The sequence below is a fragment of the Fragaria vesca genome, linkage group LG2, assembly GCF_000184155.1.
Source record: "Fragaria vesca subsp. vesca linkage group LG2, FraVesHawaii_1.0, whole genome shotgun sequence".
In the NCBI taxonomy this organism is placed as follows: domain Eukaryota; kingdom Viridiplantae; phylum Streptophyta; class Magnoliopsida; order Rosales; family Rosaceae; genus Fragaria; species Fragaria vesca.
Genome location: NC_020492.1, coordinates 25884273 through 25909006, shown reverse-complemented (window position 1 = coordinate 25909006; position 24734 = coordinate 25884273). Strand labels below are relative to the sequence as shown.

Genomic DNA, 24734 nt, shown 5'->3' with positions numbered 1-24734 from the left:
CAAAATGGTTGGTCGCTAAGGCAATGAGAGTTTCTTTATTTATGGAGAAGGTAATATTCCGGCTGACGTCTTAGCAAACTTTCATGCTTAGCATAAGGATTATACCATCTGTTCCTTTTTTTTTAATAGAAAAGGTCAGACTTTATTGATAAATAAAAAAACTACATGGAAGATGTTTCAGTTGCTATTGCAGTCTGAAGAAAAGGAGGAACAGAAAAGTAAAAAGTTTCTCTAACTAGAGTTTTAGAGTGTCCTGCCATCAGATGTGCCACTCTATTTACAGATCTTTTGGTATGCATGATCCTCACAGAGCCGTAATCTTGAATCATATTCCCAATATCATCATAAAGTCTTCCCAAAACAGAAAGATTAGCTTGATGGTGGTTTATTAACTGCAAATATACCACCTGTGCATCACTCTCTATTATGGCTGGCTGAAAATTATTTGCAATAGCAAAAACAATAGCCTGTTTGCATGCCAAAACTTCAACATGCTCAGCAGAAACCACAGCCTTATGCGCCTGCCCTCCACAAGCCAAAAATGAACCCGAATTGTCCCTTATCACAAAACCTGTGCTACCACTGTGTGTTCCCGAAATGAATGACCCATCCACATTTATTTTCACAATACCATGAGGTGGAGGCTTCCAGCTAGCCCTCACAATCGTCTCTCTTCCCATGCCTCCAGGTTTAAATTATCACATATCGAAAATCATTTAGTCTAGCCATAGAACTAAAGACTACATCCAAAGCTGTGCCATTCTTTCCATCGCAAACTCTATTATTTCTTTCCTTCCAAATACCCCATAATAAAGATATCAATTCTCCAAGCATAGGAGAAGATAAGTTTTGAGAGTATTCGTTTAACCATTCCCACAAGTTTAAATGAAGTGATGCTGGATTCAAACAAACCTGAGATAAGATGTTGTTGGACTGTATAACTGACGAGTGAAAGGACAGTCACGACAAAGATGGATTGGAGATTCTGTTTCATGAGCACAAAGCAAGCATATCACCGATTCTAAAGGCACATGTTTTGACTGAAGTCTTTCCAATGTGGGGAGAATATTATGGCATACACGCCATATATTTACCTTAGCTCCATTTGGAATGTTAACCTTCCAAATTTTCTTCCAAAAAGCCACACCAACAGTAAGATCAAAAGGTTGATGAACTTGTGAATGATGAAAAGAGTACCTATATGCAGTTTTAACTGAAAAAACACCACTCTTCTCTAAATGCCACACTATTCTATCTGTGACTTCATGAGAAGGGAGAGGAATAGCAGCAATAGCTGTAGCATCCTCAGCAGAAAACAATGTACTAATTAAAGCATTGTTCCACCCTCCTGATGGACTAATAAGATCATGTACCTTAGTAATATGGGGAGGCATCATTGTGAGCTCGTTAGGCTTAAAATTGATAGTCCTTGGAATCCAAGCATCAGACACCACATCAACCGTCAAACCGTCCCCAATCTACCAATAACTTCCCTAAAGTAATAAGTCTCGAGTGGAGAAACTGCTCATCCATGAATAAGATGGTGAGGAATGTGCTTCAGCTGTCCAAAAAGAGCCTTATAGAAAATATCGAGCTTTATAGAGTCTTGGTATAAGTGATCGAGTCTGGTGCATTCACCACTCTCCATGCTTGTTTTGCAAGCATAGCATTGTTGAACTCCACCAAACTACGAAAATCTAACCCACCTTCCTCTTTTGGATTGCAAAGAGCTTTCCAATTCTTCCAGTGAATTTTTCTCTTCTCCATTGTACTCCCCCACCAGAATTTTGCACATAACTGTTCCAAGTCCTCACAAATTTTTTTTGTGAGTTGGAAAACGCTCATAGCATAATTAGGGAGTGATTGAACCACAACCCTAATCAAAATATCTCTACCAGCTCCACTTAGAAGTTTCCCTTGCCAGTTCAATATTCTTTTCCCCAACTTCTTTTTGATACACTGAAATGTAGCTGTCTTTTTTCTCCCCACATAAGTCGGTAAACCCAAGTATTTCTCATGGTTGTCAACCGTCTCAACTCCCATGAAACTAGAAAAATCTTCTTGCAAAAACTCAGGAACATTACGGCTAAAAACAACAAAACTCTTCTGAAAATTCACAAGCTGTCCCGAGGCTCTACCATACGTCTCCAAGACATCTTGAATCTGATAACAATTTTCCAGAGTAGCATTAGCATACAACATGCTATCATTTGTAAAAAGAAGATGGTTCACTAAGGGTGCACCTTCACAGATGTTAATACCAGGTAACAGTCCTAGTAGCTGTTTTTGTTTCAGTAGCACTGAAAAGCCCTCAGCCCCAAGAAGAAATAAATAAGGGGATAGAGGATCCCCTTGTCTCAACCCTCGACTAGGTATCACAAAGCCTCTAGGTTTTCCTCTAACCAGGAATGAGTATCTAACAGTTAACAGGTAACAGTCCTAGTAGCTGTTTTGTTTTAGTAGCACTGAAAAACCCTCAGCCCCAAGAAGAAATAAATAAGGGGATAGAGGATCCCCTTGTCTCAACCCTCGACTAGGTATCACAAAGCCTTTAGGTTTTCCTCGAACCAGGAATGAGTATCTAACAGTTAACACACATTGCATCACTATATCAATCCAGACTGTAGCAAAACTAAATCTCTCTAACATCTTACGCAAAAATAGTCATTCCATTTTGTCATATGTTTTGCTGAGGTCCAACTTCAGAGCCATAAATCCATCTGCACCCTCCCTTATATTATGAACAAAATGTGCTATCTCATTTGCAACCAAGATATTATCAGTGATCAACCTTCTCGGAACAAAAGCACTTTGAAACGGTGAAATCAATTCTGACAAAATAAGTTTTAACCTATTTGCAATAACCTTAGAGTATATCTTATATATGACATTACACAGTGCAATTGGTCTTAAATTAGACATGTGCTCAGGGCTCGGTACCTTAGGGATAAGGCAGATGTGAGTGAAATTGATCTGCTTAAGTATCTGTCCCGAATGCAAAAAGCTTTGAACTGCTACTGTGATATCATCACCAATAGTATCCCAATAGTGTTGAAAAAAGAGGGGAGGCATACCATCTGGACTTGGTGATTTTGTAGGATACATCTGAAAAAGAGCACACTTTATCTTCTTCGAAGAATACTGAGCACGCAACTGCTCATTCATCTCACTAGAAATACAAGGTTGTATAGCATTCAAGGTGGTATTCATAGCCTCTATATCCACATCTTCTGCAGTAAACATGCTTTGAAAATATGAGGAAACAACCTGCTCCACTCCCTCATCATCTTCCACCCATTCACCCAGATCATTATAAAGACCTTTAAGATTATTCTTCCTTTTCCGATTACTAGCCTTGCGATGAAAAAAGCTAGTATTCTTGTCTCCATCTCGAAGCCATGTCACCTTAGCTCTTTGCCTCCAAAAAGTTTCTTCTGTGATAATAGACTTTGCAATCGAGCAAAGAGAATTTTCTTTTCCTCCACTACTGCAGTTGTAAGTCCTAATCCAAGCAGCTCCTCTAAGCGAGTACGAATGCCCATCATTTCCATCTGTCTTCCCTTAAAAGTTTTTTTTTTTTTCTTACCATTCATTTAGTTTCATTCGCACCAGACTGATCTTCTTACACACTTGAAACATAGGAACCCCTGTTACATCAGTAAACCAAGCTCCTTTGACCACATCATTGCACTCATTATGTTGAAGCCAGTAAGCCTCAAAATGGAATCGTTGATGGTGTGGGATTTTTAGAATAGGGATGGTGCTAGCACGGAGTAAAATAGGTAAGTGATCAGAGTCACTAGGCAACAGATGTTGAACCTTAGCGTGACCAAAGATATCACTCCAACTAGGGTTACAAACAGCCCTATCCAATCTCAATTGAGTCTCTGAGTTCCACCAAGTAGTAGCAGGCCCCTGGAAACCTAAATCAAGCAGATCCCCATAGCCTAAAGCTTTTCTGAAACCTCTCATTTGGCGCTCTTAACGTTGAGGACCACCCTTCTTTTCTCCACTATTCAAGATCTCATTAAAGTCGCCAATAACCACCCAAGGTAAGGAATCTAGATCTGCCAAATCCTTCAACAATTGCCATGAAAAGTCCCTATCAGATGTCGGAGGCCACCCGTAAAAACCAGTCAACCTCCAACGAGGGTTTGAAGGTCCTCCATCAATCTCGATGTCAATATGATGTGCTGATGATGATCCCACATGAACCCTAACATCATCATTCCAAAACATGCCCGGCCCACCAGATAATTCTTCACTGAGCACCCATGTGCCATGAGCAAACCCTAAAGCTAGCTGCAGGCGATCAAAGGCTTGTTTGGTACTGATTTTGGTCTCACAAAGAAACACAATTTGAGGGCGAGATTGAGAAATCAAATTCTTCAAGGCCCTGACTGTTGAATCCTCGTAGATCCCACGTCAATTCCAACTGAGTACATCCATATCCATGGTAGACTCCAGATAACTTTCTAGAGAACCCAAAAAGCAAACCCTAGTAGAGAGCGGCTAGGTTGGAAAAAAAGGAAAAAGTTTTTTCAATTAATCCTTTTCTTTATACCATCCGTTCTTATCTCAAGCTTTAGGACGCAACTATAGTGCTTGGACTGTGTACATGTTCATGTAATCTTGTTTTGTTTTCGATGTCTAGTTTGAGCGTATTAGCATCTTTATCTTATCTGGTTCTTGCACTTTGTTTCTTTAGGGCCTGGTTTGGTTTTGTTTGCTGGCAATTTTGTAGTCATATTTCCGCTTCTTTAAAATAAAAAAATACCAACCATAACAGGCGGTTGAGGTTGTAAGAGCCTAGGTGCAGATCTCTCATACCCAGTTTCAAATCCTGTCTATTCTTGGTGGTCAATTGAGGAAAGTGTTCCGACATGATCCTCGGTACGAAATAGTTTCCAGACCTGGAAGCATCGAGCTAATCTCTAAGCACAAAAAAAAAAAAAAAAAACTAATCCCTGAACCTTAAATTTAGCTTTTGAGGAGACTGTGTGACCTCATCAAACAATTTAGGTCACCACTCGAAACCATAGCGCAAAGGTTGCCACTATCATTTAAAAGAAAAAGGGCAAGAAATGCCGTTTGGCTATAAATATCTCTCCTCCAATTTCAAAAAGAAGTCCATTAACGCCTGAAGAATGGAGGGAAAGCGGTCAAGAGGGAGCTCACAGCCCCGTCCCCGCGAGTTGCTTCGCAAAATCAAAGGTCTGCAACCTCCAATTCATCCTTCTCCTTTATCTTCTAATCCCTCATTTCTAATCCCCACTCTCATCGCCCAGAATTCACTCGAGCTCTTGTGGAAGATCTCACCAACGGCCGCCCACCGCAGATTCTCATCGATCGCTTCCGAAATTACTGCTCCGATTCCTCCGCAAATTGGTACCAATTCCAAGCTTACTCTCTCCATTTTTCAGTTATAGTTAACCCTAATTTTTGTGGAAATGTAAATTTTACCCTAAATTAGTGGAACTTCTGGTGATTTCTTAGCCTTAACATTGTGATATAAATGAGTAATTGAGTACATTGTTGTGCACAGCTATTGCAGCTCTGATTTGCCAAAAGGGAAGGAGGCGCTGACTCTTCGAAAAGAAAGCCATGTGCATAGAATAGGCGTGTTTGCTTGCTCTTGCTATGAATCTTTGATTTGTTGTAAATAAGTACTCATATTACTGATTATGTGCTTCAATCAATCTATTTCAGATGTTCTGCTTAGGGTTCTTGTAATTGTTCAGCAACTTCTGCAAGAAAACAGACATGGGTCTAAAAGAGATATCTATTACATGCACCCTTCGGTATTTTCAGGTGAATACGAGTTGCTCTTGTTTTGCAATGTCAACCCATGAATCTTACTGTATAGTTGACAAGATATAGTTTGATTGAATGACCTTGTTAATGCCGTTACATTTTGCAACTTGTGATGGTTGGGGATATTATGGCCTGTTTTCGTGTGCTGAGATATTTTAGGGAGCATAGTATGTAATTGGAAATTTCATTTGCATTATGTTCTCCACCTCTCTAAATAACATATTCTCTACTTAATGCAGATCAATCAGTTGTAGACCGTGCAATCAATGACATATGCATCCTTCTGCAGTGTAGTCGCCACAATTTGAATGTGGTGGGTACTCCTATGGTTGCCTGAACTACTTTCATTGCTCTTTTATGTATATCAAAGTGCTCTGATGTCTTGAATAGTGATATATGGTTTTTGCGAAAGAAAAGAAACAAGCTGTATATGGTACTGTTAGCCTGAATGACCTCTAGGTTGAGTATCGATTATGTATGACTAGTAGGAGCATACTCTAAACTTGGATTACCATACAATTTTCTTTAAAGTTTTATAAGCCTTCTTACAGATTTTGTGGTATTTACTTTAGGTTGCTTCCTTTTGCAGGTGTCTGTAGGAAAGGGGTACGTTTGTAAACTTTTGCTTGATTCTTTGTGGACAAGAAGATAATACAGTACATTACTATCTGATTTTGCAATCCTATAACTAATGTGTTTAAAATTTACGGTTATAATTATAATAGTCTGTCAAATACATCATTATTGTTGGGTAATCTGCTAGCTTCCTTTGGTAGCAATGGCACACCCTGTTACATCATTATCAGTGTGCTTTATTCTTTTGGTCTAAATTAATGAAGTACTTTTCGACAATTCTCAGCATGTAGTGTTGTGTTGGTGGAGTTAGCAATTTTACACTATGATGAGTATTCATATGCTGCCCATGTCATAATGCTAAATGGACTGTTTATCTCATCATTAGTTTTTTTTTTTTTTTTCTTTTCTTTTCTTTTCTTTCGTCTATCTCATCATAGGTTGGTAATGGGTTGGTTAAGGTTTGCAGAGGCTGGAAACATATCTGATTGCATAAATAGACCAAACACTGTAAGAATGGCTCATGGTCTCTTTTTTTGTTTTTCCTCTCTTTTTCCTTTTCTCATTCATGAATTGATTTAATGAGAGCATTGTCTTTTCCTATATTTGACCTTAAAGATCTTCACCTGGTTTACATACAGGCCTACCCTGTTCCAGTTCATGTTGAAGAGGTCAAAGGTATCTAGATGATTAAGAATTTAAGAGAGAACAGTTAAAAATTTCCCCACTTAATATCAACAGGAAGTAGATGTTGTAACATTTCAAATGCGTTGCTATTCACTTAATCAAGCTTACTTGCTATCTTAGAGGAAAAACATTCTGAGACCTTTAATTGTAACCTGCAGATATTGTTAGTGTTGCCCAGTACATAATTATTGTGGAGAAAGAATCAGGTAATTAATGTTCTTATGCAACTCTTATGCTTTGAGGTGAATAGGATTTTATATCATAGTTATTTTATCAACCAACCATTACAGTTTAGTGTACCTACAGTTTTTCAACGATTGGCAAATGACCAGTTTTGTAACACAAACCACTGCATTGTCATCACTGTAAGTCTGCCCCTTCTTCTCATCAATCCTTTTCAGGGAAATAACTTTAATTCATCCTTGAAACAGCCTTGTCATGTTTTATTCAAGTTGTGCTCTTTTGTTTTTTGTTTTTTTCCTTGTAGGGACGTGGATATCCTGATATTTCCACAAGAAGGTTGAGTCCTTTTACAATTTTCAAATGGGAGTAGGGAGCACCTTTCCTATGTTGTTTGCATTTTCCATTCCCTTATGCCATTTCTTTTGTGTAACTTCTATTGATGTTTTCCAGGTTTCTGGGGCTCCTTGTTGATACTTTAAATCTCCCTGTCTATTGCTTGGTAGATTGTGATCCCTACGGTTTTGACATCTTGTCCACATATCGGTTTGGTTCTCTGGTTAGGCTTCCTGATCAATCTTTGAACTTTTTCTCTAAGTTAACAAACTTTGGGTGTATGTGATCTTGTGAACTAACAAGAAAGACTCCAAATACTGAAGAATGAAAAGTGCTGTATGATCAATTTTTTTTTAATAGACTGCTTCTATTAAAACCAAGATATGATCCGACTTAATTAGCTCGCCGTGTTCTTATGCAAGCAAATGGCCTATGATGCAAAATTTCTACGGGTCCCGGAGATAATTTGGCTCGGAGCCTTCCCTTTGGATGCAGAGAAGTACCATCTTCCACAACAGTGTCTCCTTCCTTTGACTGCAGAAGGTGAGAGATATGGTACTTTGTATTTGCATTACAAAGTTCGTATCGTTTCTGAGGTTTCTTATATCTTCATTATCTTGTCAGACAAGAGGAAAACTGAAGCCATGTTACAGAGATGCTACTTAGAAAGAGAAGTGCCACACTGGAGGTCAGACCATTTGAACTTTCTTATTTCATTCCTAATATGATGGGATTAACTGATTAAGTCCTTATAAATTTCTGTTGTGTTATTCTTTTCCGGTGAAAGATTGGAGCTACAGTTGATGCTGAAAAGCGGAGTGAAATTTGAGCTAGAAGCATTATCTGCGCATGCACTTTCCTTTCTGTCGATGGAGTACATACCATCTAAAATTCAAGGTGGAATGTTCATCTAACATGTGCTTAATCTGTATGTGCTACCTTGTCAGCAAAATGGAATTATTGGATTTCTGTAGAGCATGATCAACTTTTCTTCACTGTAGACCAGTAGTCATTGCCAATGGGAGTTATGGGACAAGCAATGCTCCACAAACACAAAACTGGTAAATGGCCAAGAGCCGCAGAATAACTCGTGTAAATTTACAACGTTGTTATGGTAAATATTATCACTGTTACGTCTTTTGCATGAAATTGCAGCAACTGATTGTTGCCTATGCAGAATGAAACAGTAGTCCTACATTATTAAAACAATCACATACATTAGTTCTTTCTTGTCTGATGAATCGATGATTTTTGAATAGACAAGGACAGCCTCACAGTGTGCCTTGTGTAGTAAGTAGTAAGGTAGAAAAAAATAGAAAAGGTAGTCCAGCTGTCAATACTTTGCAACAGCTATAGGTAAATCTAGTTTTTAATTATCTGACCAGATTACAGCTATTGTAAAGAAAATTCTCTTCTGCAAGAAAATAGATAGGGTCAAAATAAGGCCAAAACAATAAATGAAAAAATTTGATACCCTTTTGACAATTCGATGGGATTGATAAAATTTCCAAATAGGGATTTTAGGAGCTTCATGAGAAATCTACAGTACGAGTACCAGTATGGAAAGATATTAAGATTTCAAAATTGAATCTAAGATAGTATAGAATCTATAGCGGGATGCCTAAGGTATGAATGAGAAGATCAAGCTGTAGCATGAATTTACCCAACTTTTAGTACAGAAGACATGCATATAAATTGTGTATTCATATTTCGTTCCTCCTACTAGTACAGAATGGATTCTTCCTCTGCAAAAATGGTTAGACCACCGCTCGAATACCTTATCAATGTTTTCCTTTTTATCGAGAATAGTACAATTTTGTTGAAAATCAAAGTGGTGCATTGTTATTAGCTTCGTTAAGTGGTTCTAAGTTCTAACAATGCAGTTCGAACTAAAGTATCAGATGTGCCAATGTGGAACCAGATTCATTCAGTTGATTTCGTTCTTTTGCAGACATTGATGTTGAACGCGAATATGGAATGTGAAAAGTGTAGGCTAAAAGTCTATGAAGTCTTGATCAGTGTCCATGGTATGTACTGTCGACTCTTTCTTCCTGCCAATAGCTCAACTACCTGCAATATATTTTCACCGAGTTTTTTTGTTTTTGTTTTGGTGTGTGTATTTTTTTAGGTGCTTATTCAATAGACATAGATGCCGAACAAGGAACGGTGAATGTTTCAGGGAAAGTAAATCCAAAGATCATTCTACAGCTGCTTGGAGGGATTCATGCCAAGATAAAAAGTGTTAAATTTGATGCTGAGGAACCATCCATGGCGGGCGGTTATCCCCCTCACCCTCCTCCTCCTCTCCCCCCATATGGAATGGGGCCCTATCCCTATCCCTATCCGACCGGAGGGCCATATGACTACCCCATGATGATGCCACCGGTTTTAATGATGCCACCGCCACCATCATCGTCAGTGGCAGCAGAATCTCAACGACCACCCACATTACTATTAGGAGCACCCCCACAAAATTCAGGGGCCGCAGCACCACAACCAGAGAGTTCAGAAACGTCAGCACCACAAACTGCTAATGTTGGAAAGGGGGCAGTGACACCCTCAGATAAGGTGTCTAAGAGTGGTGGCAGCAAGCAATGCAGCATCATGCGATGGGCTAGAAAAGGGTTCCGCTGATTTTCATTCTGAAGTTTACATTCACTTCTCTTCGTATTGATTTCTTCTTCATTTGTAGAACTAGCTAGTATTTACTTATGTCATAGTATAGAATGAGCTCAATTCATTGCTTTCCCTCTCAAATCTTATTCTAGTTAGTCTTTTTTAAATAAAAACAAAAAACAAACAAAGCTTTCACTCCTTTCAGTTCCAAAGATTCTAGTTAGTCTTTTATAAGGATCTAATCTTAGCCTTCAAAACCAACGTATTCTGCACTTGAGTGTTTCCAATACAATTGCAAACTAACAGAAACAACCGATAGGTTACATAACTTTGATATCCTTAGCAAATACCATATAGTTAATCTTCCTAAACATAATAGAAAATCCATGGCTGTGGGACGGATGGAACATTGTCTCGCACCCTTGATTTCCTATCCTTTTCTTTTGTTTTTGTTTTGCGAAGAACATAGGGCAAACGTTTGACAATCTTCATCGGTCACAGAGGGATGGCAATTATCCCTAGCGGGCGGAGCTCCATTGGATACCCGCGCCCCTAACGGAAGAGAAATTGGGGAGTGAGGACTAATGGGAAACGTTGATTAGGATTTAACGTTTAAATTGGACCGAATCTTTGCAAATGGACATGATTGATGAGGTAAACAACTCAAATATTACAACTTCGTTAGTCGAACTCATAACCTTTCATTTACTAAGACAAATATTACAAATGCCGCTAGACCAAATTAAAAAATTCAAAAGACAAATATTTAACTTCAAAATATTTGCCGGTGACTTGTAACTTGTTTGGTTAAGGTGTTTGTCTGCTCAAATTATTAATATGATTTTTAAAAGAAAAATAAAATAAAATTTGCAATTGACGTGAATCTAAACAATATCCAATAGATCATGACTAACTATAAACCCCTATACTTAAAAAAAAAAAAAAAAAAAAAAAACTAGAAACCTACTAAAAAAAACCAAACGAAACGACGTCGAAACACGCCACGGCCCCAGAAGTTTCAAACTCTCTCTCTCTCTCTCTCACTCCCTTTTTCTCTCTTCTCCGCAAAAACCCTACTTGAAAGAAACCCAAGCCCCAGTGCAGGTGCAGCGATCAGAACCCAAAACCCTCTCTAAAACCCAACCCTAAACCAATGTCTTCCATAACACTCCGCTCCCGTTTAACCTCTCTCCTTTCCAAGCGCGGCCGCCGCCTATTCAGCACCGACTTCGCTCCCAAAGAGCCATTCGCTGCCGCCGAAACCCTCTCCTCCAATCCCACACCGCCTCCGACCGCCGCCCCCGCTGCCGCCAATAGAAAGCCCTGGAAGTTCCTCAAGTACTCCCTCATTGCCGCTCTCACCGGAGCCACCGCCTCCGTTGGCTATGTCTCCTATGGTATTATCGGATTTTGAATCCTTACTTCATTTGATTACTTCTTGAATTGCTTTCATTTCTTGTTAATTGGATTGAGCAGTGTAGAATCGTACATTTGTGATATGATTTTGGGTTTCCGCTGAGCTAGAAAGATTTGCGTATCCCTTATGTTGATGTTTTGTTTCCTTATGGAAGAGGGAGAGTGAGTTTTGGATTTATATTTTTCTCGCAGCTTACTCGTTCGACGAAATTGATGAAAAGACAAAGGCTCTGCGAGAAGAGTGTGCGAGTATCGAGATTCCAGATGATGCTTCTGTTATTGATGTAAGATTGATTCAGAACTCTGTAACTCAGCCGTGTGCATATTTTGATGTTTATATGTTTATATCTTTACTTAAGGTGTGAAATGATTGATTAGCTTTGGATGAAAATTGTTTAAAGAGTGATTGAAGTGAAAAAAGGGCAGACAAAGATGGGAGAAGATTTGGGCAATGCTTTGTTTATTTCATGAATCAGAGCTAGGATTCAGTTTCTTACTGTTACTATCAGTTTCAAGATTAAAACTTATGGAAAGACTTTAATTTAAAGAGCATAAGACTTATGGTTGAGGTTCCTAGTTGTGGAAAAAAGGTGCGAGCAACAACTGCTGTATCCTTAAACTGAATATTGCGACGGGAAAGCTTTTATTATACAAAGATAGAGAGGATCTTTGGTCATATATATATGAGTGAGGAAATGAGAGGTGAACTGCGAGAAAGTTAGAAATAAGGTAACTATTTTGAGAGATTTTGGATAGAAGTGGTTTTGTTAATTTCAAATACCCTGTTTTCAAGATTGTTTTTGAAAAATTATGTCCAAAAACAAATGACTATGGCTTTGTTTAGGATTTTTGTTCCTTGATTTACAGACATTAAATTATATCCAGCTATCTGGAATTGATACACATGCTGTCTAAACAAATATCCCCTTTTATAGCTTGCTTGAATTGGACCACTCATCATCACATCTCTTATCATTTAATAGTCATGTACACTGTTTTCTATACATTGTATTTTTTTATACCCAGAAATCCCCCAAATCGGACCAGGCTCAAAACTGGGTCCTCCTGCCGAACCCTACAATCTTCCAGGGGTAGAATACCATGAGGGGTTCGAGCCCTAGACCACATGTAACCCCCTAGTTGCTTAGTCTTCAGCTATACACGAGACCCAATTAGTAGGTTAAAATTTGGGTTGCCCTCTTTGACGATATGCAGCCTTACTGATTTCAGTTGTTAACTTGCTATATATTCGTTATTAAGTAAATGTGTTGGTACTTCAGTAGATAATATTTTGCTATCAATTTCTTTTGCAGAAATTCAAAAGTATGGTCTATTCTTCTGCAATTACAGGTGGGTTTTCTGAACTACATGTCTGTTCAGTAGTAGTAAGCTTCACAAATTATGTTTTTGTGGAGTAATTTATGAGGTGGTTGGTCAGTCTTTTAATCCCTGATTTATGTTAATATCATTCACATTAATCATTACTGTTGTGTGGAAGATGTGTTTCTAGCTGCATTATAATACACGCACACACTTCTAGTGTACTAGCATTATCTGTATAATGAGAATCAACATCTGAAAAATCATATCATAGTATTAATAATATAAGATTTTTATTATACTCACTAATCACAGTGTAGGGGGGCAGATGTACTAGCACATATGTATAAATGGTCTTGATATTCATCTTTCTTTAGCGGTGACTCCTAGGCTTAAAATATAATTTTACAGAGCTTACTTGGTTTGCATTTATCATCTTTGGACCTTAGACAAATGAAATTATGACCTTTGAAACCTCTTGCTTAGTACCCAAGGAAACTCTGTCATTTATGCTGATTCTTTCTTGCTGATATTTCAGTTCCTGCTAAAGCAGCTGAAGCTTACCTTGATGCAAGGAGGGCAATTGAAGAACAAGTTCGAGTGGGTGTTTGGTTTCTGTTTCTTGCGCTCTGGTTGGGCACACTGAAATGTTATGATATTGGTTTGTTTGATCACAATTCTTGGTTTTATAGGGTTATACTGAACCATACGCAGAAAAGCTTCTTCCTGATATGCTCCCTATCCATAGAAATATGTGTACACTTGTTCTGGATCTACAGGAGACATTACTTTATTCTTATTGGACGGTAAGGCCATGTTGGAAAATGGTTGGGGATTTTTTTTTTTTCTGCAAATTATAAGATTTATTTGTAGTCTTGTGATTGTATATGTGCACATGATATGAAAGCAATGATTATTCGTGTTTATTCATCTTCGTTTATGCTGTGATTGCTGTCTATAAATAGTAACCAACTAAAAGTTTCATTTTACTTTTTGTGTGATTACATATGGATATGTATTACAGAGAGAAAAGGGCTGGCAGACAATTAAAAGACCTGGAGTTGATGCTTTCTTAGAACATCTTGCTCAGTTTTATGAAATTGTTGTGTTTTCAGACTATTCACAAATGGTAATTTACTATTAATTATTTCGGAGCATCTTGCTCGGGCTTTGTTGTTTCAGAGCATCATGCTCGGGCTTTTTCCTAACCTGTTTTATATTTTTGTTGAGTTTGAAGTAAGTCATAATCATTAACAGCATCATTCTTCTTTGGTGAATGTAGTACGTAGATCCTGTAATGGAGAGACTGGACCCAAAACATTGTGTAATTTGGAGGCTAGGAAAGGCTGCCACCAAGTATCAGGATGGAGTGCATTATAGGGTATGTTGGTTCCTACATTCTGCTGTTTCATTAATTGATTGTATATTCCTTCTTTTCTCTATCTTCTCGATGATCGCCATTTTTAAAGTTCTTCTGAATACGTTCACTAAAATTGGATAGTTGGACGGTACGAACAACTTGATTGCCGAGGCTCATAACTTATTGAAGGAACCTGACCTGACTTGTTTTTTTTATTAAAAAATATTTTGCTTCAGTAGTTCAGTAATATTTGCAAAAAGTTTCAACATACTTCATAACGAAAATGAATCCCACTACTGGTCCTGGGCTGATGTGTTCAGTGATATGCCTGCCAGACCAGTAAATAATTGGAAATGACTTTCCTCTCTTTATGGCTATCCGTTTGGTTACAACTTATAAGGCTGTATCTGTGTTTACATATGTGATCATTAAGCTACATGAGATATTGAGATATAGTTTCTTGCGGCAGGACCTTTCAAAGCTAAATAGAGATCCAAGAAAGATCATATATCTTAGTGCCCATGCACGAGAAAATAGCCTTCAGCCTGAAAATGGTGCCGTGATAAAGCCATTTAAGTCTGAGTTGGATGATACAGCTCTTGTAGATTTCATCCCATTTCTTGAATGTAAGTCGTCTGTGCTTTCTGTTTGTTCTCAAGATTGAATAACCCTGGGAATCCATTGACCTGTTTGTACCTGGTTTATGTGCAGTTGTTGCGCGGAGCAATCCAGCAGATGTCAGACAAGTATTAGCATCATATGAAGGACAGGAAATTCCTGCTGAGTTTATTAGGCGTTCCAAGGAGCATCAGAGGTAATACATCAGTTCAATTTACATTTGTGATTCTAAAACTTTTGTTCACTTAGAGATTTTTATATTGGTAAAAAAGCAAAGGGTTGTTTTCATTTCAGGACTCAATTTATAGTTGTTATCCTAAACAAAGACTGAGATACTCTTATATCTCACCCACTCACCTTTCCCTCGCTCCTAAAATTATCTGTGATCCCACGCATGTACAATAAAGAACAGTTTTTATGTATGTGATTTGCACGGATAATGCACATATAGAATGCCCAGGTTCAATTCACCTTTTGTGCCAAGTAGAACAGAATGAGTTACTTGCAGGCAATATCGAAGCACCCATTTGCATGTCATTGACTGAACAACATGTAATGCAAATTCTTACAAAACACAATTGAAATTACACTGCAGGAAAATGCAAGAAAAGAAGCAGCATACAATCTGGAGGCGTTGATCCAAGTGACGGAGCCAGAATAATGTAAAAACTAGGCGATTGTTTCGGGCGTAATTGGCAATCTGGTTTTGAAGTACGCAGAGTTAGAGAAGTTATGAAGCCAATTTCAAAAGTGTTTTTTTTTTTTTTTTTCCTAAAAAAAAAAGAAACAAAAATTATTTTGCGGCGTGGATAAAATCTGGAACAGTATATGTTCAGCTCAGTCTTTGGGCTGCTGACACTGTACTTCTGGCATCTGATCTATTTTCTCTGAACATCGAAGCTCTAACCAATATCAGTTTACATTTTGACTGTACCTGGAAAGAGATTGGATTATGATATTGTGCCTCCGATAATTACCGGCTGTCACATCTGTTCAATTTTGGTCACGGTCCGTCCAATTTATTGTGGTTTGATTTTTTTTGTTTTGTTTATATGATTGCTTTTTCATGAAATAAGAGTAGTGATATCACATAATCCAGAAGATGTCACTATATGTATTCAATGGAAGAAGATAACATGAGCGTCCTAGGCACGGTGGTTGGTTGGATGTAACTAACGAACGCCACACCACGAGCTTTGGATGGAATCAAAAGTTGCCAACAGCTTAACTTGTACGAGGAGACAATTGAAATGAAAATCACTCCCACCAGCTAAATGCGCGTGGCTCCACTTGCATTATTGTTCTCTCATTTCGGTTTTTTTCTCGTTGGTATCGATTGACTGGATTCTATCATTTCTTCAACAATCCAAATGCTACATATGAGATATTCTTTAAAATGACTCATTGAAACAATGTTCGATGCAGAACAACTTAGCAGAGCAAAATTGCTAATTTTTTGGCCCTTTTCTTAATCGTCTGTTCTTGATTGTGTTCGTTTGATAGAACAATTTTTCCCAAACATACACATAATCATATCTACTTACTAAAAACTTTCACATTTAGGATTTATTAATGAGTTATGAGTACCTAATTGAGTTGGCGAACATAACTTAAGGCGCGTTTGATACTCAGAATTACATTACATCTCCTTATTTTTTAAGACCGTCTTGAACTCATATGAGCTGCTAAGTTGTACTAATATATTAACTCATGTTTGGTGTTATACAAGATTAGAGAGTAGTTTGCTTGGTTTATGGTTTAGAAAGATGATGTTATCCAAGGTCTAAGGATGACCAATTTAAGTATCCACCGTAACATCATCTAAAGGGGCCAGAATAAAAACAAAGTGTTACGTGAGCCTATTTATTTTTATACCTAGTGACCCAAAACATGGTACTAACTAAATTGCACTCCTTTATTTACCACACTACCATTTAGTCCCACAAACATACATGCACTAACAGATGTATCAGACGTGTAGTATAGGAGCGTACAAATATAGAATCTCCCCAAAAATGATCCTATACCAGATTCAAAGAACAAATAGAATATATTCTTCTCCTCCAAAAAAGAAAAAAGAAAAAAGAATATAATTTAAATAGAATCTTGGTGATGACCATTCTTCGCACACAAGCGAGGAGCGTTTACCAAGTGGACAGCTCCAAACTCCTCCTCCAAAGCCTCCAAGTCAAGTCTTCCTTGTTTCACAAACCACCGATCCAACAAGTATCTCTGTCTCAATCACACCAAGAAAGTCTCCGTCATTACATTGCAGTACAACCCTTCTTTCCATTCTCGTCTTCTTCCTCCAGTACGTACTTCTCTCTCTTCTGTACTACCAAACAAACACAACAACTGGTTTATAACCAACCCAACTCTCTCCCATGTCCACATTAACCTCCCACCCACAATGCCTCGTTCACTTCTCCTCCTCCTCATCCTCCTCTCCCTCGCCGTCGCCGCCTCCGCCCACAGCGGCCACGGCGACGAAGACGAGGAGCCAACTGCAGCAGAAAGCAACAACCTCCGAGCTAGGCCTCTGATTCTGACAAAGATCTGGTGTTTGATAGTTATCTTTTTCGGGACATTCATCCCTGGAGTTTCGCCTTACTTCTTGGAATGGAATCAGGGTTTCTTGGTTCTTGGGACCCAGTTTGCTGGAGGCGTGTTTCTCGGGACAGCTTTGATGCATTTTCTGAGTGATGCTGATGAGACTTTTAAGGACTTGACTGAGAAAGTGTACCCTTTTGCCTTCATGTTGGCTTGTGCTGGGTTCTTGATGACAATGCTAGCTGATTGTGTCATTTCCTATGTGTTTTCCAAGAAGAGGGATGGTGGCTCTGTTTCTGATCTTGAGACTCAAGGTGAGTCGTTTTTCGGATTTGAATTTTTGATATTGGTGTGAGTTTGTTCCATGGTAAGGATGTTTACTTTGTTGAAAGAAGAGTTAACTTTCTTTAGAGTATGGATAAGGATTGAGGAGATTGAATATGTGAGATGTACATGAATTTTCACTCTAGTGCTAAATTGGCTTTGTATGGTTATGTGGCTGAGAAATTATAAGCGGGTTTGTCGTTTAACATGGCCAAGAACTAAATTAAAACAGAAAAGCTTGGCTGAAGGTATACTGTAGAAGTGGCTATATTCCTTAGTTATGATAACATGAGCTAATCTTGAAGTCTTGAGTCAAAATAAGGAGTAAAAAATTGAACAGATCAGATAAGCCTAAAATGTTTTCTGCTACTTAAGATGATGTAAGATTGTTAAGAGTATCAAATTAATTATTGTTTTCTTCATTTCAGGGAGTGTTGAACATGAACAAGGCGTAACAGCATCACAGTTCCAGGTGAGATATATAGATTATCTATATAGTTCTTGTTCACTTACGTACTGATTTAGATCTGCCTGGTGGTGTTGATGATTATTTGTCCTGAAACTGAATATAAAATTGATTTGAATACTTTGGCAGAGTCATAACCACTTTGTAAATGCATCTGTCGCAAATGTAAGTTCACTTGGGGATAGTGTCTTGTTGATTGTAGCCTTGTGTTTCCACTCAGTCTTTGAGGGCATTGCGATTGGAGTTACTGAGACTAAAGCTGATGCTTGGAAAGCCTTATGGACGATTTCTCTGCACAAGGTATTTGCAGCCATTGCAATGGGAATTGCTCTTCTTCGTATGATGCCTAACCGTCCCTTCCTATCATGCGCTGCCTATGCTTTTGCATTTGCTTCTTCAAGTCCTATTGGTGTGGCCATTGGAATCATAATAGACGCAACAACCCAAGGTGCTGTGGCAGATTGGATATTTGCTATTTCAATGGGTCTGGCATGTGGAGTGTTTATCTATGTAGCTGTAAACCATTTGTTGGCCAAGGGTTACACACCTGATAAGCCAGTTTCTCTGGACAAATCCCATTACAAGTTTTTGGCAGTGTTGTTAGGTGTTGGCGTTATAGCTGTTGTGATGATCTGGGACACTTGAAGACATGCCAAAGGTTGTGCCTTTACCATTTTAGATTCTTTGTGAAAGAATGCATAATGATGCGTATATTGCATGCAGCTTTTTGGGAAGTAGTAGGGCCTAGGGTCATAGGTAAACTGGTTTGTTTGTATAAATTTCGTAAAGTTATTAGTTCAGGCTACAAGATTGCTATCATTCCCAATATAGTGAAACTTTTACACCATTTCTCCTGATTTGAATTTTTCATTGTTAAGTTGTGAGGTTTGTTTGGCTTGACAATCAACTGGGTGAACATCATGTTATATTTTGACAGATTGAGAATTCATATGTTCGGGTCACTTTGACAGTATATGACAGGTTATGTATGTCAGAAAGAAAGGAGTTGCAAGTTTAGCTGCACTGCTCATTTTGGGAAGGGACATGTCTTCCTGAAGTTTGTATAGATTTAATAACAACTAATGCACAATTCTCTCTAGTAATCTTACCACACAAGATCCATGAACATATGAATGAGACATGGCAACAGATTTGGATATAAAGTCACTAGCTTTATGACGAGCTATAAGGTCTCCAGTTCCCTTTTGTTTCATTCCTGTGTTTTTTTCATTGCTAGATGAGCCACTAGCACCTGTTATGCTGCTGTGTGATTTAGCTTCAGAAGCGTGAAGCTCAGATGATTTCCTCATTATTTTTGCTTTTGATCATTGTGCAAACTTGTCCAGAATTTCAAGATATCACTTTTTCCTTGATATCCATCACTTTGAGTGAAAACAAGCTTCATATTCCTGACTTGTACTTCCTGGTTTCTTATACATTGTTTCATTTAGTGCTTTCCGACTCCAACTTTTACCGTCTTTCCTGTGAGGCTGACGACTTGGTAATGAAGATTTCTTTCCTACTCTTCTTGAGCAGGGTGCAAAGTCATCCTAGATTTCAACAGATGTGTCATCACAATCAGCCTCTTCCATCTGAAGCTACTAACACAGTTCCTGGCGGCCTCTGCAAACTCCTCCTTGCAGGCATTTTTTATTTTTCTCATATATGTGGAAATAGAAACTTGCACCCCATTAAATCATTTTCAAGCACAAATTCCTTCCAACCATTGTGGAAATAGAACATGTTGTAGAAATATATTTCCTTGATAAAAACTGATTACATTGTGTACATAATATAGGCTAGAGATACATGTGATTAACCATTTCAATATCAACAAGCCAAAGTTTGATTGCGGATTCTAGTTGGCATTGTTCAGGTAACGTCTCCCATCAAAATGCCTCAGAAAAGCTCCTGAATTTTCTGTAGATTACAGAAATAAAATAAGAATACAGTTAAATCTCTATAAATTAAAAAAAAATGCTATCTAGTCAAAAACAGAGATTTAAAAGCTCATTCCAATAAAAAAAAGTATTGAGTAGCCCATTCTAATGTTTTAACGTGAAATATCAACTATACCCTTCGCATTAATTACACCCTCTCTCTCTCCCACTCTCCATGATCCAACAAACTCTCTCTCTCTCTCTCTCTCACAGCAAAGCGCAGGTAAGCTACCTAGTAGTTCATATTCTATAACCTAATCACACTCAATGTTCTAAAATACGCTAGGCGCTAGTCGGGGAGACAGCCGGCGATGCCTAGCGCCTAGAGGATTAAGCCGCCTAGACGGTTTTGTATTTTTCATATTTTTTTATTTTTTAATAGCAAATAAAATATAAAAATAAATTTATAGAATGCATTATAATGTTCCAAAATAGCAAATATACTTAAAAAATAAATAAAATGGTCAACTACTATGTTCTTAGAAATAAAATAAAAAACAATTTGAAATTAATAAACAAATTAGATTCTTACGACTACTATGCAAGTCTTTTTGCGTTTAGAAGACTGTTGTTGAGGTCGTCTTTGCGTTTTGAGTATAGGTAGGCTTTGATGTGTTTAAATTAAAAATAAAAATAAAAATAAAAGACTAGTCGGTCCGCCCAGCTACACCGCCTAGGTGCTGTCCAACCCGCTTAGGCGACCGTTTTTCACACTGGCTCCCAAGTTTGATGATTAGTGGGAAATCGGAACGGTGAGCTGACGCACCGTCTAGACGGTCCTGGGCGGCGTTTTTTAGAACATTGATCACACTCAAGTATGGACAAAATATTGTAAGATAGAGACCGAAATGAAGCACACAACGGAGGCCAAAGCATAAAAACAAAATTCTCTATTCAAAACAGCTTACTCAAACTCTAGCTTGAATTATTTTCAAAAAAAAAAAGTCTAGTTTGAATTACAGGAACTGCAACACACCAGTAACATAAAAGAATAGTTCAATTTTAATGTTCTCCTTTCTGATAGAAATTCTATAAAAGAATAAGCTTTGGTCAGCTCTAGATGAGCACTAGGTTCGTTTCAATCATCAGCGACTTCTTGTCCTAAATTAATCTCCTCTGACATGTCCACTATTTTTCTAAAATTGTTTGTTCAAGGTTCTTCAAGAACAGACAAGATAAATGTTCAACAATACCGCTTCCTCTGACTTTGCATAATTAAATTTTACATTACTTATATGTGGCACTGTTTCAAATATTATTGTATAAAGTTGAAAATGTTTACTTATATGATCACTTTCAAATCGATGACATGAAAGTTTCAATAATAAAAAAAAGTATCAATACAAAATAAATGTATGAGAAAACCGATCGATAAAAATTTAGAAAAAGAAATATGAAAATTTTAAAAAAAATTTGAAAAATTCTACAACGTGTTAATGCATGTTCTAGTAGTTACCTACATCGATGGTAGACAACACATCTAAAGAAGAAATAATAGAAGATGCATGCCGAAGTTGGTGTATATGAAGAACACAAGAGTAAGTTTCAAGTCTGAGAAATGCAAAGTTGGTATGTATTTGAATTGAAATTTGTTTAATCCTTGTGGTTTGAACTTTGAAGTCAACATTTGTTCAGTCTTTGTGGTTTTATTTTAATCTGAATGGTCCTTAAAGTCACGATTTTTCATCCAAATGGTATTTCCGTCAATTTTTCTGTTAGAATAATGACGTGGTTGTTAAAGACATTATAATTTTTAACGGCCACGTCAGCAATTTAACTGAGAAAATTGACGAAAAGACCATTTGGATGAAAAATCATGACTTTAAGGACCATTCAGATTAAAATAAAACCACAATGACTGAACAGATGTCGATTTTAAACCACAAGGACTATCTAGTATTTTACCCTATGTAATGTATGTGAGTGATAATTTATGAAATTTCCTATCAATTTGTGTGGTGGTACTCTGAGAATTATTTGACAAAAATGAAAACTAGGGATCCCATGGGTTTGCTAAAAATTTAAAAACCAATAAAAAGGCATAGATGCACATTAAAGCTTTGACAGGTGTTCTATGGCATTATCAATCAGGCTGTTGTTCTAACTGGAGCACAAACATCAGTGACTCAACATCCTCAAATACTTGATGGAAGGTTTTTAGCAATGTACTAAATTGTATATAGTCGAGGCTATAATCTTGCTGTTTTGTTAAATGTGAGGTACAAAAGTGTTGGCTCAAGTTCAGGCACTGTTAGGAAGAGTCTGTTAAGTTACTTGCATCCAACTCCTGTAAACTATATGACTATATCTTGTTATGTGTTGCCTTACGTGATAGTAGTGTCACAATGTACAATATGTGCAGGGCTGCAGGCCTATGGCTTTGGCTGAGAGAGGGAGAGTTGACTTTTTTGGGACAAATGCTCTCTACCAAGTACCAACTCAAGGCCTTATCATGCACTGCTCATTTAGCAATGGCTGAACATTTCATTGTCTTGGTAAAAAGAACTAAAAAGATTCATTATCAAGGACAATAAGATTCAAACAATTGTTCTATACTTGAATCCAACTCCAGTAAACTCTCCCCGGACCCCAGATAGGAATCTTTATTCGGACACGTATGTGATTGTAATCAGAATCTGACCACTGTTTCATTCGGACATGTAAGTCATGTATGTGATTATGTCATTGTAATCTGACTCTGATAAATTACTGTTACATTAAGTTGATACCAAGGTAGCTTTCACTTCTGAAATATTATTTCCTGGTGACAACTGCATCCATTCTTTTAATAATGAGATCAGCTAAAAGCCACAATTGTTTTTTTTTTTCCTTTCTCCAATTAATGTAGAGCCCAAAATCGCCAGTGTATATATAATACTACAATAACACACTGAAATCTCCCCAGACCTTCCATGCAGTCCAGTGGAAAATGGCTTGCTGTAAGAATCTTCTCTTCCTCTCTCTATTCCTCTGCCTCGCTTTCTCTTCCTTGGCCTACAGCAACAACAATGACAATGAAACCGAAAAAGGCAACGGTGCTCCCAACCTTCGGTCTAAGTCTCTAGTCCTGGTCAAGATATGGTGCTTGCTGTTGGTATTTGTTGGGACTTTTGCAGCTGGAATGTCACCTTACTTCTTAAGGTGGAACGAGGCGTTCTTGGTTCTCGGCACGCAGTTTGCTGGTGGTGTGTTTCTGGGAACAGCTCTCATGCATTTCCTGAAAGATTCAGACGAGTCCTTTCAGGGCTTGACTGAAAAGGAGTACCCTTTCGCCTATATGCTGGCATGTGTGGGGTTCTTGATCACTATGCTTGCTGATTGTGTTGTTTCTTATGTGTATGGTAAGCAGAAAAGCAGTACTAGTGATCCAGAAGTTCAAGGTTGGTGGTTATTCAAAGTTTCAAACTTGAATCACGAATTTAAGTCTTTAATTGTGCAATTAGTATAGTACTGATTTCACAAATTTAATTTTTTTACAGGGAAGGAAGAGGCTCACAAGGTGAGAATGGATTCTTAGACTCTATTTTTATTTACAAGGAAGATCCTCTAGGGAACATGTAAACAATTTTGATGAGGGTAGTTCTAGCCTATAGAAGCTAATTGATCAACTGTCATATTAGCCTCACAAAATAATGTGAAAAAATTGGTGATGAGAGAAATGGCTCCTTGGTTACTGATTCACCAAGGAAATACTGGTTATTCACATATAAGCAACTGTACGATCAGTTGCCTTCTACCTGCAAGCTTCTAGACTAAGCCCCATAGCACAAAATAAAACATAACGCAATCCAAGAGCCCCAGCTTGTAACACAGTAGCATATATATCCTCTAGGAATAGAGCCACCTCGATTTGAAACTACATATTGACTTGAACATTTTGCTTTGTATATATGACTATATGCTATCACTGCAGGGCCATGATACTCACCACATTGCAGCAGTTGGTTCATTCGGGGACACAATTCTGTTGGTCGTAGCCTTGTGCTTCCACTCTTTCTTTGAGGGCATTGCAATTGGGATAGCCAAGACAAAACCGGATGCTTGGAAGGCCTTGTGGACAGTGTGTCTGCACAAAATCATTGCAGCTATTGCCATGAGCATTGCTCTCCTTCGCATGATTCCCAGTCGTCCCTTCATATCATGTATGGCATATGCTTTTGTATTTGCCGTTTCCAGTCCAGTTGGTGTTGGAGTTGGGATCATAATAGATGCCACAACTCAAGGTGCCACAGCAGATTGGATGTTTGCTATTTCTATAGGTTTGGCTTGTGGGGTGTTCATCTTTGTGTCAGTAAACCATTTGCTTGCAAAAGGTTACACAGCTCAAAATGCGATCTCTGTTGATAAACCCCAGTACAAGTTTTTGGCTGTTGTTTTTGGTATAGGGGTTATCTCTGTTGCCATGATCTGGGACTAAGCTCAACGACAACCGAGTTTCTCTGGGTTGTTTATTGTAATATTCCGCAATGGTATATAAATCTAATAGAAAATGGCCTTATCATTATCAAGTGAAAGAATCCTTGACAATATGAAT

At 38.0% G+C, this 24734-nt stretch overlaps 5 protein-coding genes across 5 annotated transcripts; 4 read left to right on the top strand and 1 right to left on the bottom strand.

Moving 5' to 3' along the window:
* Positions 1-161: 161 nt before the first annotated feature.
* Positions 162-680, bottom strand: LOC101293660. The gene has a single exon (XM_004292994.1). The coding sequence runs from the start codon at positions 678-680 to the stop codon at positions 162-164; it is 519 nt and encodes a 172-aa protein (XP_004293042.1).
* Positions 681-5147: 4467 nt separating this feature from the next.
* Positions 5148-8810, top strand: LOC101293370 (meiotic recombination protein SPO11-1-like). Its single transcript, XM_004292993.1, has 15 exons — positions 5148-5214; positions 5289-5388; positions 5546-5619; positions 5710-5811; positions 6054-6127; positions 6404-6420; positions 6828-6897; positions 7029-7065; positions 7233-7280; positions 7381-7439; positions 7562-7593; positions 7708-7813; positions 8013-8133; positions 8215-8278; positions 8378-8810. The coding sequence occupies exons 1-15, from the start codon at positions 5148-5150 to the stop codon at positions 8502-8504; spliced, it is 1098 nt and encodes a 365-aa protein (XP_004293041.1). The 3' UTR covers positions 8505-8810.
* Positions 8811-11359: 2549 nt separating this feature from the next.
* Positions 11360-15921, top strand: LOC101293070 (mitochondrial import inner membrane translocase subunit TIM50-like). Its single transcript, XM_004292992.1, has 10 exons — positions 11360-11603; positions 11815-11906; positions 12936-12972; positions 13481-13542; positions 13635-13748; positions 13967-14071; positions 14225-14323; positions 14772-14928; positions 15014-15116; positions 15516-15921. Exons 1-10 carry the CDS (start codon positions 11360-11362, stop codon positions 15556-15558), a joined length of 1056 nt encoding a protein of 351 aa, XP_004293040.1. The 3' UTR covers positions 15559-15921.
* Positions 15922-17297: 1376 nt separating this feature from the next.
* Positions 17298-19186, top strand: LOC101294137 (zinc transporter 11-like). The gene is made up of 3 exons (XM_004291513.1): positions 17298-17784; positions 18223-18266; positions 18390-19186. Exons 1-3 carry the CDS (start codon positions 17331-17333, stop codon positions 18903-18905), a joined length of 1014 nt encoding a protein of 337 aa, XP_004291561.1. The 5' UTR covers positions 17298-17330; the 3' UTR covers positions 18906-19186.
* A 3919-nt stretch (positions 19187-23105) lies between these two features.
* On the top strand, positions 23106-24617 carry LOC101293844 (zinc transporter 11-like). The gene is made up of 3 exons (XM_004291512.1): positions 23106-23580; positions 23680-23699; positions 24114-24617. The coding sequence occupies exons 1-3, from the start codon at positions 23130-23132 to the stop codon at positions 24615-24617; spliced, it is 975 nt and encodes a 324-aa protein (XP_004291560.1). The 5' UTR covers positions 23106-23129.
* The last annotated feature ends 117 nt before the right edge of the window (positions 24618-24734 follow it).

Coding starts and splice junctions, on each gene's coding strand:
- LOC101293660 (XM_004292994.1), bottom strand. CDS start 680: ATGGGAAGAGAGACGATTGTGAGGGCTAGCTGGAAGCCTCCACCTCAT.
- LOC101293370 (XM_004292993.1), top strand. CDS start 5,148: ATGGAGGGAAAGCGGTCAAGAGGGAGCTCACAGCCCCGTCCCCGCGAG. Junction 6,898..7,028: donor GCATAAATAGACCAAACACT/GTAAGAATGGCT, acceptor GTTTACATACAG/GCCTACCCTGTTCCAGTTCA. Junction 8,279..8,377: donor AGAGAAGTGCCACACTGGAG/GTCAGACCATTT, acceptor TTCCGGTGAAAG/ATTGGAGCTACAGTTGATGC.
- LOC101293070 (XM_004292992.1), top strand. CDS start 11,360: ATGTCTTCCATAACACTCCGCTCCCGTTTAACCTCTCTCCTTTCCAAG. Junction 14,072..14,224: donor TTTCAGACTATTCACAAATG/GTAATTTACTAT, acceptor TGGTGAATGTAG/TACGTAGATCCTGTAATGGA. Junction 15,117..15,515: donor CGTTCCAAGGAGCATCAGAG/GTAATACATCAG, acceptor ATTACACTGCAG/GAAAATGCAAGAAAAGAAGC.
- LOC101294137 (XM_004291513.1), top strand. CDS start 17,331: ATGCCTCGTTCACTTCTCCTCCTCCTCATCCTCCTCTCCCTCGCCGTC. Junction 17,785..18,222: donor TTCTGATCTTGAGACTCAAG/GTGAGTCGTTTT, acceptor TCTTCATTTCAG/GGAGTGTTGAACATGAACAA. Junction 18,267..18,389: donor TAACAGCATCACAGTTCCAG/GTGAGATATATA, acceptor ATACTTTGGCAG/AGTCATAACCACTTTGTAAA.
- LOC101293844 (XM_004291512.1), top strand. CDS start 23,130: ATGGCTTGCTGTAAGAATCTTCTCTTCCTCTCTCTATTCCTCTGCCTC. Junction 23,581..23,679: donor TAGTGATCCAGAAGTTCAAG/GTTGGTGGTTAT, acceptor ATTTTTTTACAG/GGAAGGAAGAGGCTCACAAG. Junction 23,700..24,113: donor GGAAGGAAGAGGCTCACAAG/GTGAGAATGGAT, acceptor CTATCACTGCAG/GGCCATGATACTCACCACAT.